Genomic DNA, 15,145 nt, shown 5'->3' on the forward strand with positions numbered 1-15,145 from the left:
AAACATGAACTAATTGATCTTTACATTTTAAAAGCAAACAAGATGTCAAGCTTGGATATATTGGGAATAAAAGATTGCGAAAAAAGTTGACGAACACCTTTGCATATATATGAGAGTAATGCATTTTTTACATATAAATAAAAAATAAAAACAACCTGCCCGTGTACTACATAATAAAAATAGAAAAACTAATGGCCAAGCCACTAATACCAGAAAAGAATTAAAAATAAAGACTCAAACGAAATTACTCAAGATTTATGTTTATAAAATATATGAATGAAAAAATCAAGCTTCGACATCCCGAGGGCGTTCGGAGAGTTGAACCTCAGTTGAGTTGTGCTGATCACCATCATCATTGTTTTCTCCTCTGCAGAAGTAGAAAGCATACAAGATGAGCTGAACCAGTCCTGAGACTGCGCCAATGCTGTTACTGATCTGCAACAATGAATGAACACAAAATGCTCAAAACATTATTTCATTCAAGAACAACAAAAAAGGAAAAGCAAAGTAACGAACCAATTACCAGAACATAGATGTCGAAGGGGTGGATAAGAGCATATGTGGTCCAGCACACACCATTAAGGAAGTTCGCCAGAGAGAGCCAGAATGGCATGTATTTCACGCTCTTCGTTTTGATAACCTTAGCCTGATCGTTATTTATAATACCAACACCATTATAAGTTTTGGAAAGGAAAATGAACTTCTCATGATGACGTAAATTTGCAGAAATAGAAGACTTACCATGATTGTAAGAGGAGAGACATACATCATCACGTTGAAGACATCGCAGATGATACCAACAATCAACGATCTTCGTGTAGTGCCATGCAGTACCAGCATTGTTATAAGAATGATTGCAGCGAAGAAAATAGCCTCGATCAGAAGTAAAATCGACACCTTTTTCTGAAGTAAGGGAAGAGACAGTGAGAAACATAAGCATGAATAATGAGTGATAGTTAAACAAGTCGATCTTGGGACTTCAAAAGTAATTGAGTTTATTTTCTAAAACGGGAGAAATTCATTATAGAACAAGTACAAGAAGGAGGAAGCATACCCGTCCTTTATTGGTTGCATAGATGAAAAATATGGCAAGATAGACGAACTCGAAAACAAGTCCAACGCCATTGATGGTCACCACTAAAAGACTGTTTGGGTGCACAAATGGCATTCCATAGAACACCCAAAACGCACAGTTCAATACCGTAGCGATGTAGGGATCAGGCTTAAACTCCTCCACCGACTTCTGCTTTATAATTTTATAGAAAGTTGGGCTGCAATTCATTCACATAATATGTAATTTTTCATAAAAAAGTTGTATAAATAACATATTATAATTTTTAGAAAATATGTGTATAGAGAGAGTAAGATTGATTACGCTGGTGAGAAGAACAAGCCGAAGGAGATGATATTTCCTGCAGAGAAAAATCAAACACTCCATTAGAACGTAAACACAACAAACTTCTTATTTTTTTTGGCAAAAATATGTATATAACAGAATTAAGATACTCTAACACTTATAGATAAATACTACCTCATATGCATAAGATAAACCAGAAAGTTTTCATGCATAAATCGATTAAACAACAAAAGTCATGCAAAACTATGCAGAATTGGCAAGCATTAATTGAAATGCATGAAGTTCAAGTTCTACTTGTTAGAATCAATTTCTCCCACGCAAACAAAGCGAAATGCGACCGATCCACGATGCAAATCAAAAGTTGAACAGAAAAAAAGAAAAAAAAAAAAAGAGAGTCGTTTTAAGAAGCAGATGCTTGTGCAAAATTCGGAGTTGCAGCTTTGGAAGAGAGAAGAAAACGAACCTATGATGCCGACGATGTTGCGAGCTACTGAAGCGCTCACCATTTTCGAAAACAACGAAAAAACACAGAATTGGAGAGAACGACGTAGGAACACAATGTGCTTTGTGTGAGCTTTGCGTGAGTGAGGTGAAACACGAAGGAAGAAGGGTTTATTTTATAGAGTTTTCCTGCTAAGATATATAGTTTTAAAAGATAATCAAATTAGGTTTTAGTATTAAAATATTTTATTATAGATAATTAATTTTAGTTGTATTGTTAAAAGTTAACCATAATATATAATAATAATAATCTCTTCTTATCAAATCTATCAAACTTATCTTCTTTTGATTTTAACAGATACAGTTTCTTCTATTTTAATAGAAACAGTTTTGAGTACATAAACTAAAAACTGTTTTTTTCACTATATATATATATATATATATATATATATATATATATATATATATATATATTATGTCGTTATTATAAGAAGCTAATTTAAGTATTTTTCTAAATTCAGTAAAAATATTTTTGAAATTATAATTTAATCCGTTATAGGATGGAGGAAAGACAAATTTTAGTTATTAATTTGATTTTACGGTTAATTTAGGTTTAATTTTTATATTTTAATATACTATTAAAGTTATTATAAATTTCTTACAAGATATATTAATCTATTGTATTACTTGAATTCTTGATTCTGTTTGAGAAAATATGTTAAAATCGTGAAAAGAGAGTTGTTGAAATCTCACATATAATATAAGTTGAAACAAATTTTATCTTATTAAATTGGTTTTTTTATTATTATAGATAAAATAAAATGAAAGAAAGAAATATTTATATTGAATGAAGAGTTTCTAAAATTTATTTAATTGAGAACACGCCTTTACAAAATTATATTATCCATCTAATTTAATGTCATAATTCGTGCTAGGATGAGGAACAAATATAATTATAATTTAAAAAGTTGAGAGTTTTTCATTGTATGTATAAATTGTCTGGAATATTATGTTAGTCCAAGAGCCAATAAAATAATCTTGCTCGAGTTCCAAGTATATCTCCATCTAAGAATTACAATATTTCATAACTTAATTTAATATATGTTTATATCAAATACTAAACATAATTATTGTTTTTTTTCCTCTATTTTTATTTCATTTTATCATTCCATATCAAATTATCTCACCTTATATACATAACTGACTTTTGAAAGTAGATTTTTAAAGTAAATAAACTAGTTATTTAATTAATATATAAACTAGTTTCAAAAATTTTAAATTACGATAAAATATTTTAAAAGTTTTTAATCTATAAATTACAAACCAGTTATATTTTTGTTATATTTTTGTTATATTTTATTTTATTTATAACTTTTTTTACAATTTAAATTTGTTTTATTATTATTTATTGGCTTAAATGTTTATTTCGTCTTCATGTTAAGAGATGAATTTCTATTTAGTACCCAGTTTTAAAAATGAGGATATTGGGTCCCTATGTTATGAAAAGTATATGAATAAGGAAGGTGTCCATTAAGTTGACAGCAACGCGTTAAGTCCATGCTGATGTGGCCGTATTTTTTTTCTTCACTCTTTTGCTCTCCAATTTTTTTTTCTTATTCAAATTTTTCTTTGATAATATGTTGAATTTGTTTTTTCTTTATGGACATTATTCGTATACTTTTCATAACATAGGCACCTAATGTCTTCATTTTTAAAATCGGATACTAAAAAAGAAATTCACCTCTGGTACGAAGTAAACATTTAAGCCTTATTTATTTTAATTTTATATAGATATGAATTATTATGTTACTTTCACTTTTTGTTGAATTAGTTTTTAAGTTTGTAGATAATCAATTATTATATTCTAATATTTTAAAAATATTAGATAATTAATTATTATATCATAATATCTTAAAATTTAAGAGAATATAATAAGTTAGTTTTTAAGAATATATTTACTGTAAATATTTTGAAGACATTAACATTTTAAAATAAAGTAAACAATATTTTAATACATTATTTCATCTAATAAAGCATAATAAAAAAAATTAACATTTTAAAGTAAAATAAATAATATTTTATTTATTTATCTTATATAAAGATTATTCATTACAATAATTATAAAAAAATTCGATGTAATAATAATTTAAATTATAAAATTATAAAATTTCTAAAAATAAATTGTAATTAATACTCATTTAAAAAATATTAAAAAAATAAAAAATTTAAAACAAAGTACTGAAAAATTAATAAAAATTTAATTATTGTAAAAAATTATACTTATAATTACATATTTTTATCTAAAAAACACAAATTATATTTATTAATAAAATTTATATAATTATATCATTTAAGGTGAATTTACATTTATTAAGTAGTTCATCATCTAATTTTATGAAATATAGTATTTATAAACTGAAAGTTTATCAATTAACAAATTACTTAACTGCTATCAATTAGCTTATAAATTCCCAACTATCGTATAAATTAGTTTTGCTAAAGATGCCCAATGGCAAAATTAACTGATTTCGGTCGTTTCATGAAGTATTTACACAATTAACATACAAAACTTTGAAAAAAAAATTAAAAGTAAATCTTAATTAGCATTAAGCATGCATGTATATTATAAAAGCAATCACTCTATACGTTGAGATATAAATTGAAATACCAACAAACTCTACGGAGAGATTTGAATAAAATTTGAAAACTATTCGCAATTAGACATTGTTTACATGGATTAGGCTGTCAATTATAGTGTTGAACACTTAAAAACCTTTAAGCGTTTGAAAACACAATAAAAGGAGGGTATAAAAAATCCATTTTATACTAGTTTACTCAATACGAGACTTCTTTTGGGTTTGCTGGTAATGATGGCCCCATGCAAATCAATACGAGACTTCTCCTCACTTCTTAGAATGGCACGTGTAACATAATATGAAGATAAATTCAATTTTATGCTTGGCAATATAACTTGTAGTGGTTTGTTTCTAACTTTTTTCGTGGTAGAACTTTGATGTGATAATCTATTGACATTCCTTCGTGGTCGAGCTGCGTGATCGAGATCATGTTATGCAAGCCGAGCTCTTAGGTTGGGTCTAGGCCGAGTTCATCCTTTGCAAGTCGAGCTTTGAGCTTGAGTCCATTTTTTTGTAGGTTGAGCTCCAAGGCTGAGGTTATCCTTAATAGGTGGAGTTTTGAGGCCAAGGTCATGCTCTTTGTGCTGCACTCTGGGACTGAGGCTTTTCTTATGTTTGAGAATCCCCTCTAGGGTGTTTGCTCGGGCTACCAAGATGTTCAATATGCTTGTGAAACTTTATCCTAAGGTTGTTTGCTTTGAACTCTTCAAAATTTCTTTTGAGTTGATCGATTGCCACTTACCAAGTTTTGTAGTGTGATGGCTTCGAGCCTTGGTCCTCTACACCTACATCATCAACAATAATACAAAATACAAGCATAGTTTACTTGCAAGGAACAGTGGGATAATGACATCCACATTTTCAATGTCATCACTATCATGAAGAGGAAGGACGATGCTTTAAGGTTATCAAAAGGTTCTCTTTTTGGCTAGTTTTGTGTATATGATGTTAAGACAAAATCGTCTATAAGATTAATATGTCTAGACGCTCTCATATGTTTTGAAGTTTAACAAAACAACATTACAAAAATGAGAATATGAAGATGTCATCACTAAAATATCAGGATAACAATAACTTAAACGATAAGTTTAAAATCTCTAAATACCTAGTGACATAATAAAGTTTTAGAAAAACACTTAGGCATAAACAAGACGTTATATTACACAATTCCCAAAGTCAAAGCATCTATGAGAATTATGCTAAAAACGAAAGTTATACTATTTCAAATGGTAATTAATCAAACTCTAAAAAGAATGTAAAAGTGTTGAGACAATGTTTTTGGTAAAAGTCCTTTTAAGAGTATGATAAGTTTCAACTTTACTTATATTTAGCACTTAGTTTAATCCCCTTTTATATGTTTATGTATTAAATTCTCATGAAAAGTTGTATAAAATATATATAGTTGTTCCTAGATCATTTTAATTTTTTTTTTTGTGTTTATTTCGTAGGAAAATAAGGATTAGAGAAGATTAAATAGTCCCTGTTTTGCACCATTCGCTCAACTAAAGGATTTTTCATCCCACCAAGGCCATTAGCCCAGTCAACTAAAGAAATTTACTCGCTCAACGAGAAAGTCAACGTGTGAACAGTGTTGGTCAACGCATGAACACTACCAAATGAAAAGTGAACAATGACTCACCCAACAAATATGCACTAAATGTTTTCTCAATAAATGAGTCGAGAACAAAGACAAATTCAGTTCTGGATCGTGGGAATGTTGCGAAGGCTCTCCAATTCGAGCTCAAATGCTTCTAGGGTGAAAGGCTACCGTTTTCCACCATCCTGATCTATCATTTTCACTCATTCTTGCTTCCTAGATGTCTATGTGTAGTTAAAACTCCATTTCATTGGGGTTGAAATTAAAGTTTTAAAACTCTTATAAACTTTTTTTTGTTTAATGCTTGATCTTTTGATGAATTATATTACCTAATAATAATGATGTGATTAAAATATTGTATTGAAAAATATTATGTTACAAATTTGAAATGTTCCAAAATCTGTATTTAAAAAGTAGATAAATGTAATCACAAATATAAAAAAAATGTGTCTATTTTTAAAAATCAAACAAAATGTGGATTGTTTAAAAGATTAAATATATTAAATAGTACCAATATTCTTTCCGGAACTTATTATGAATTCATCAGTTAAATATGATAGTTGATAAAATCATCCGGAGTAACTGAGATAACTATTTCTTTTAAAAAAAATAAAATCATCAGTATTGTTTTCTCCTCTGAAGCAGTTAGCAAGCATACCAGATGAGCTGAACCAGTCCATGGACTGCGCCAATGCTGTTACTGACCTGCAACAATAAATCAATACACAATGGTAAAAACATTATTTCATTCAAAAAATTCAAAAGGAAAGTGACGAACTAATTACCATATATAACATAGATGTCGAAGGGATCGATAAGGGATGGATTAGAGCATATGTGATCCAGCACACACCATTAAAGAAGTTCGCCAGATAGAGCCAGAATAGTATGTATTTCACGCTCTTCGTTTTGATAAACTTAGCCTGATCATATTATATATATACATATATATGAATCAAAACGAAAAGTGTGAAATACATGCCATTCTGGGCTCTGTATAAATATGCGTATAGAGAGAGTAAGATTGATTACGCTGGTGAGAAGAACAAGTCGAAGGAGATGACATTTCCTGCAGAAAAAGGAACCCTTATAAACCACAAAGTTTTTCATGCATAAAAAACTATGCAGAATTGGCAAGCATTGATGGAGAGCAAAAGAAGCGAAATGCGATCGATCCATGATGCAAATCAGAAGTTGAATAGGGAAAAAAGTCGATTAAGAAGATATGCTTGTGCGAAATTCGGAGTTGCAGCTTGGAAAAGAGAAGAGAACGAACCTACGATGCCGATGATTTTGCGAGCTACTGAAGCGCTCACCATTTTAGAAAGCAACGCAGAAAACACAGAGAATTGAAGGGAACAACGTCAGAACACAATGCGTTTTATGCGTTTTGTGTGAGCTTTGCGTAGGTGATGTGTGAGTTTTGTGTGGTTTGACACGGAAAGGAAGAAGAGTTTTTATTTTGGAAAATATTTGTTTAATAATAGTTTTTTATAATATTTTTATAAGTTGTGATCCGTTCATTTTAAATACTTTCTTTAAAAATAAATTCAAACGAATTAATAGAATAATTATACGTTATAAAAAGTTATTACGAAAAAGTTATTAAAATATCAAAATTTTATAGAGTTTTGCTGGATGGAGTTTTAAAAAATAATTAATTCAAGTTTTATTATTAAAATATTTTATTATACATAATTAATTTTAGTTGTATTGTTAACCATAATAATTATATCTTTCCATCAACTCTATCAAACTTCTGTTTTTAACAGATACAATTTTTTTTTTTAAATTTTGACTGAAACAGTTTTGATACAATTTTTTTAATAGGTAACACACACATAATGTCGTTATTTTGAGAAACCAATTTAAGTATTTTTGTAAATTAAGTAAAAATATTTTTGAAATTATATTTTAATCCGTTATAGGTTGGAGGAAAGACGAATTTTACTTATTAATTTGATTTTACGGTTTTTGAGAACCTAAAAATTTGAGATTTAAAGGAGTGAATTAGTATATATTAGACTAATAGAATCAGATTTCTATTTCAGTGTAAAAATATATTTTAGACAAACTTGGTTCATTAGCCTATTTCCATTCTCTCTCTAAAAAAAACTCAGAACTCTGCCTTCTCTCTACCACATCTCTGCCTTCTCTCTTCAGTCTCTTTTTACTGAGCCAGTGGATTTTGGATTAGGTGACGTCCAAATGTCCGTAACGTAGAGGGTTTCGAAACTGACCGATTCATTTCGGGGTTCTAGGCTGGTAAGTCCCTACATTCAGTCTCTTCTTTGTTCTTGAACCTAGCACATGCAATATCTACCGGTTGCATGTAACTAGAAACGTACTTCTTCCTGTTTCTGTAAAACTCTAGCTCTAAGACTTGTTCTTAATCACTAAGTGGTGGTGTGTAGGGTGTTGTCTAGGTTTCTCACAACTCGATGTGGTACTGTTAGGGCATTCCTGTGAATTGTGTTGTTCAACTCTAAGGTAAGGGGAGCTAGAAATACATCTTTGCATTGTTTGTATGAGGCATATGTATGATATATTCTGACTTGGAATGCTGTTTGGAGTGGTATTTCACTTGCTTGGGTATGACGCGTTATATGAACTTAATTGTATAATCTGTGATGCTGGAATTAATGCCTGTGTAGTTGTTTGCATGAAGTGGATATCTGAAATTGGGTATGTTTGATGTATGTATTCTGTTGAATGGGTGATCAAGTGGAAGGTAAGGTAAGTATGCACTGTTTTGAATAAATTGGTAGTGGTTTAGGTCATTTTGAGAGGAAGTGAGGTAATGATTTTGGGCATTTGAGGTCTAGAGTGTTTTTGGGCTGTTGGGGGATACTTAACTAGTGTATTGTCACTTGTTTGAGTCACCAAAGTGGTCCAAATAGGTGCAAAGTATCATAATTGGGTTGGGGTTCCTCAAGTTGTGGAAATTGATGTTGAGGAGTAAAAGTTGAGTAGTAATCCCTTTAGAAATGTAGTAGGAATGTTTAGGATCAATTACACCAGTTTAATTAAATATAAAACTCGAATTAGGGGTGTTAGAAGTTAGTAAAAATGGTTAGAAATAGTCATGTTGGGTTCTGGTAGCAATTATGCAGAATTATGCAGAACGCTGTAGTTAACTGTTCGGTCTTAGTAGGTGGTATTGGTAGCGTTCGGTCTTAGTGGGTGGTATTGGTAGTGTTTCGGTCTTAGTGGGTGGTATTGGTAGCGTTCGGTCTTAGTGAGTGGTATTGGTAGCGTTCGGTCTTAGTGGGTGGTATTGGTAGCGTTCGGTCTTAGTGAGTGCTTTTGGTAACGTTCGGTCTTAGTGGGTGGTATTGGTAGCGTTCGGTCTTAGTGGTGGTCTTGATAGCGTTCGGTCTCTCTTAATGGTCGACCCTAAATAGTGTTCGGCCAAGGTTCTAAGTGTTTGGCCAAGGCTCTAGATGTTCGGCCAAGGCTATAGGTGTTCGGCCAAGGCCCTAAGCGTTCGGCCAAGGCTCTAGACGTTCGGTCAAGGTTTTAGTGTTCGGCCAAGGCCTTAAGCGTTGGTCCGAGACTCTAAGTGTTCGACCAAGGTTCTAAGCGTTCGGCCAAGGTTCTAAGTGTTCGGCCAAGGTTCTAAGTGTTCGGCCAAGGCTCTAGGTGTTCGGCCAAAACTCACAGCGTTCGGTTCAAGCTCATTTGCTCTTGTTTTGGTTTGAATTAAGTGTGCAAAATTATTGAAATGCATAGTATGATCGTGGTAATGTTATTATATTGAAAGTATGTGAATGTATGAAACATGTTTGGTGGTTGAATGTAACAAGTATGGTGGATGGACGTAATTCCATGATCTTCAAGGAGAAGATTCATGGTGGTGCCTTAGTGTTTAGAATGATCTGCAGGGAAGCTCAATCTTGGGGGTTTTCCTGACGCTCCAATGGTCTTTCATTCTCAAGTAGAGAGGATTGAACCATGTGGTGAGGAGTAGCAGGAGGTCTTAGTCTTGGGGGCTCCCAGTATGCCTCAAGGCCCGGAACAGGCTAACCTCGTGAGTGTGGTAGGGTGGGAAACCCAAGTTTCATAAGCCACCACGAGTGCATAACCCGCCATAGTTCAACAATCATTCTAAGTCCGGACGAGTCAAGTGTAAAGTGTAATAAGTGGTGTTGTATGGTTCATTAACTTTGAATTAAACTTGCATGTTGTGTGTGATTGTTATAACATGATTTTTATATCTAGTCCACCCTTGCTTGTTTGTGTTTGTGTTATGTTGGTGTGTTTTCTTTTGCGATGATCATCCACTTGGATGGGAGCAGATGTCGAGGAGGTGCCCCTGGAGCAGGCTTTGGAGGAAGGCGATGCTGCTGCTTAGTCTCCTTAGGGTTCTCTTAGTATTTCTCGTATTTTGAATTACTATTCAGTTGTTAAGGATCTCCCTGTGAATCCTATCCTTTTGAAATACTTTATTCGCGTTCAAGTTTTAAATTACGACTCATTTCGAGATGACTGTAAACTTAACAACTGTATTTACAGTCTTCTTTTAACTGTTCTATTATATTAAAATGTGGATTACTAGATTATATAGTTCTATAATTTGGACGTTATAAGGTTAATTTAGGTTTAATTTTTATATTTTAATATAATATTAAAGTTATTCAAAATTTCTAATGAGATATTTGAATCTATTCTATTACTTGAATTCTTTATTCTCTTTGAGAAAATGTGCTAAAATGGTGAAAAGATGCGTTAAAATCTCACATTTAAAAGTAAGATTAGTTTATATAAGTCGAAACAAATTTTATCTTATTAAATCTGTTGATTTTCTTATTATAGATCAATTAAAATAAAAGAAAGAAAAAATTATAGTGGATGAAGAGTTTCTAAAATTTATTTAATTGAAAACACGTTTTTAAAAGTGTAATAACGTTTAGAAAATTATATTATCCATCTAATTGTATGTAATAATTCATGCAAGTATAAGAACAAATATCATTATAATTAAAAAAGTTTGAGAGTTTTTAACGTCTCATTTTAATTATTTAAACATTATTAAGGAAACATTACACATTCAATCAAATATAATAGTTAATCATATAGAAAGTATATAAAAATGCGTTGTCAAAACATAATTATAACATATTCATATATATATATATATATAATTCTAATAAAAACTATTTACTTGTTTACAAAAAAGTTTCTCGATTACAATCCAACAGAGAACATTATTATACTAAATAACAAAGTATCTGTGTAATCATCTCCTAGAGTTTGGTCCATAAAAATCTCATCTCACTATGTTAACATCTATCAAATGATTATTTCAAATCATACAAAAAAGCAAAAACAAACATTAATGCAATGATAGCAAACTAATATTATAAAAGAATCAAATCATGCAATTATAAAACATCATATAACAATTAATTTTCAAACCAAATCAAACTTAGACTTGATCAATCTAAATACATATATTGATGTCAGATTATGGCAAGTTGTATACTTGAAGTGGTGGAACAACTACCTTCCCCAAGCTATTACACAAGATTAGTTCATTAACAGCCTATGGACAAAGAACATCAGACCATAGACTAGGATCTCGAGCTACTCCTCACCACATAATTCTCTTCTCTACCTGAGATGGAGTGATTATTGGAGTGTCAGGATAACTTCCAAGGCTAAGTCCCTACATTAATACATTACTCTACTTGAAACAACCATCAAGAATTTCACCTTGGAAACTCTTTTTAAACCATACTTCAATACATACATAACTTCATCCATAAACCATTATAATATTCAATATATATTATCAAACAAACATTAAAGTATCAATATATCTTCTATCCATAATAAATAAAACAAAAGAAAGTGAAAACCTAAACTATTGACAGGGTGCCCAACGCTAGAAAGTGCACTTTGCTCATTTGTTAAAAAATAAGATGCTTAGATCAACTCAACCACTTAAAAACACATAATCAATTCTACACATTATAAACTAGAAAATTGCAAACTAAGGATCTAAACAAATCACAATTTACTCAAAAACAGACCATAAACCTTCATTTTCATCACAAACATTCTCCTTTTTATTCTCACTTGTTAAAACCCCTAAAATGGACCAAAACAACATAAAACTCAACCTACAATTCTACCTATTTATCACTTCCCAAATCAACATCAGATATTTGGTTAACTAAGGTCTTAAACAAGTTTAAATTGACCTTAAAACTAAACATCAGTTATCACTCCAAAGATGTTTCCCTAAAAACTTACATACCAAAATCCCAATCTAGACTTAAAAATGGCCCTCACAACAATTTCTTTTTACCACCTTCTATCCTACATCTGTTTTGCACTTAATTATGCCCAAACATAGCAGCATCAAACGTTCAAATCGATATCACTTCTCAAACACACAATATACATCAAGATATAAGTATCACTCAACAATCATCTCAATTATAGCATATCCAACTAAACATGATTTCTCATAACATCTCAAACACAAACTCGCACATCTTAACACAAAATTATAGAAAATATTAGCTTCCCTTACTTGGTTGGAAAGCTCAAACAACTCTAGAAAGTAAACTGCCTTTGCCTTAACTCAAATAACTATATTTGTGCCCACAGACCGTAGAATTTTGATCAAGGTAGACCATTAGGACCAATGATCAACAAGGAACACGCAAAAACTATAGGAATATGCATTCAACAGATAATCTTTCCCCATGCATCAAGGAAACTTAGCTTGAGAAAAATAGTAGAAACTAACTTACTCTTTCTAGAAGATTGATGGGATGAAGTTGAAGATATCACTGTTGTGATCACCAAAGTACTTCCTGATAGTCAAAGAGATGACTCAAGGGTTAGAAATCTTAAAGAAAAGGGAGAGGAAGTCTAGAGAAAGAGTTATAGAGAGATTGTACGTGTTTTAGATAATGAGAAGTGTTTATAAATTTCTACTTATATTATCGAATTTTTAACATAAAAAAATCAATCTCATTATTTTAAAACACTTATCAACTCTAATACTCTAATTTTTTAAGCTATTACATAAATTATCTCAAATATTAGATATATAAGTTATTTAATAAAGAAGTTGATGGATTTATGAATGTGATGATATGATCTTGTCGAAGAAAGAGATAAGTCAAGAATCAGAGTTATAATCTTAGAATTGAGAAAATCTTCTCTCAACGAATGCAAATACATATAATATGACTTAAAAATGTTTATATTAGTGATTGGTACCTCTATATATAAGTACATAAGTTTAAGAAACCTAGAAACCCTAAAATAAAACTCAAAGCCCAAAACACATAAAAATAACAGAGAATGAAAATTACCGAGGTAGACTCTCACCTAGCAAGGCTCGTTCACCCAGTAAACACAAATTGACTTGTCCAATAAATTTAACATTCTGTAAAATTAAAATAAAATATTATAATTTATTTAATTTCCTAAATTATTATTCAATTGTGCCCATGATCTTCATGTTTTTTAAATTTCTTCATGCATAAAACATTATAAGATTTAAGGAGATGTGTTTTGATCTTTAACCTTGTTATAGATCCTTTGAATTGCAAACGTTCTTCTTTAAGTTCTTCTCATATATGGTTAGGAGATAGTGTTTTATCATACCTCCTATTTAAAGAGAATTTGTCCTTATATTCGTATCACTTGAAGATTCCTTATCAGTCTCCCATGTTTTGAGAGAATATGACTCGAATTCTAGAAGATCATAAGCAAAAACACAAACATAAATTAAAGACACAAATCTAAAATAATAAAAAATAGAAATTATACTAAAGTGATATTTGGATCCTTGAAAGAGGGCAATCTTTTATTATCAAAGGTTTGGGGGTCTACCTCAAGGGCCACATATCCACCTACAAACACTAGCAAAAACAGCGTATAACGTCACGCGTTCAATGTCCAACCACTGAATAATCAACGTTAAAAATGATTGGTGACATTTTTGTAAATAAATGCAATTATTACACATCGTTTAGAATGGTAATTCGACGTCAATTTGTTATATTGGGTAAATTTTTCCAAAATTTTTGGCGCAAAGGTGAACATATATTTACGTATGACGTCAAATTGCTTAGGAATTGGACGTTAAAAGGGTATAAAACGTCGAATGTCCAACGTTAGACGTTAAAAGGTTAGTGAATTCAATCAAAATTTGAGCGGGAGATTGAAAATTCAATCACTTTATCTTAGCGCGCGATACTCTCTTCTCTGCTCAAACTTTTCTGAAACGAAGTTTGACGACCATCACATGTAATCTTTCTTTCATTTGTTACAAATGTATGTTAATGAACTGCTTTAGGTATGATTTTTGTTTGTTTTGGCCGATTCTTTTCGTATTCTTATCCTTCATAGGCGCATTTTTGCTTTCTCTGGTGGCAATACTTTATTTCGACGAATTCACTTTTGAAGGTTAGTTTTTGTTTTCGTTTTGGATAACTTATTTGTTGAACTTGTTTGTTATTTTTATTTGGTTGAACATGTTTGTTTTTGTTGTTTGATTAAGCTTGTTTGTTGTTTGTTACTGTTTGTTGTTGATATTATACTACACATTCATAGTTCATGCTTTATAAAATATCAAAAACTGAAATTTGTTGTTTTCCTGCTTTTCAGGTCTCGCAGAGTTTAAAAAAGGATCACAATTAATTAAAAAAACAAAAAAAAATTAATTAACGTCAAATATTGACAAAATTCGACGTTAATTTGATTTATGTCGAATTGTTTTATGTTCGACGTCAATTTAACTTCTCCCGATATGACGTTGATCTTGAATTCGACATGAAAGACCGAAAAACAACGATGTTATATGATATTTTTGTATTAATGAAAAATCATCAAGTAATTTTAAATTAAAGACGCAATGCTCAAAGAAAATCAAAAGAATATTTCATCTTCTATATATCATTCTATCTTCCTTCCACAATTTATTTCATGGTTCCTTGATAAACATATATTCCCTACACAACAAAAAAAAAAAAGTAAATTTCCTCTATTCTTCTTTCACTTTATCATTTATATCATATTATCTCACCTTATGTACATAATTAACTTTTAAAAGTAGGTTTTTAAAGTAAATAAATTAGTTATTTAATG

At 30.7% G+C, this 15,145-nt stretch overlaps 1 protein-coding gene across 1 annotated transcript; it reads right to left on the minus strand.

Annotated features, from left to right (window-relative positions):
* Positions 1–173: 173 nt before the first annotated feature.
* On the minus strand, positions 174–1,916 carry LOC124838655 (bidirectional sugar transporter SWEET6b-like). Its single transcript, XM_047314319.2, has 6 exons — positions 1,821–1,916; positions 1,376–1,412; positions 1,055–1,271; positions 742–903; positions 524–646; positions 174–435 (listed from the first exon to the last, which is right to left on the minus strand). The coding sequence occupies exons 1-6, from the start codon at positions 1,861–1,863 to the stop codon at positions 286–288; spliced, it is 732 nt and encodes a 243-aa protein (XP_047170275.1). The 5' UTR covers positions 1,864–1,916; the 3' UTR covers positions 174–285.
* Between the last annotated feature and the right edge of the window lie 13,229 nt (positions 1,917–15,145).

This window comes from Vigna umbellata, chromosome 4, assembly GCF_029865625.1.
Source record: "Vigna umbellata cultivar VRB3 chromosome 4, Vumbellata_1.0, whole genome shotgun sequence".
NCBI lineage: Eukaryota > Viridiplantae > Streptophyta > Magnoliopsida > Fabales > Fabaceae > Vigna > Vigna umbellata.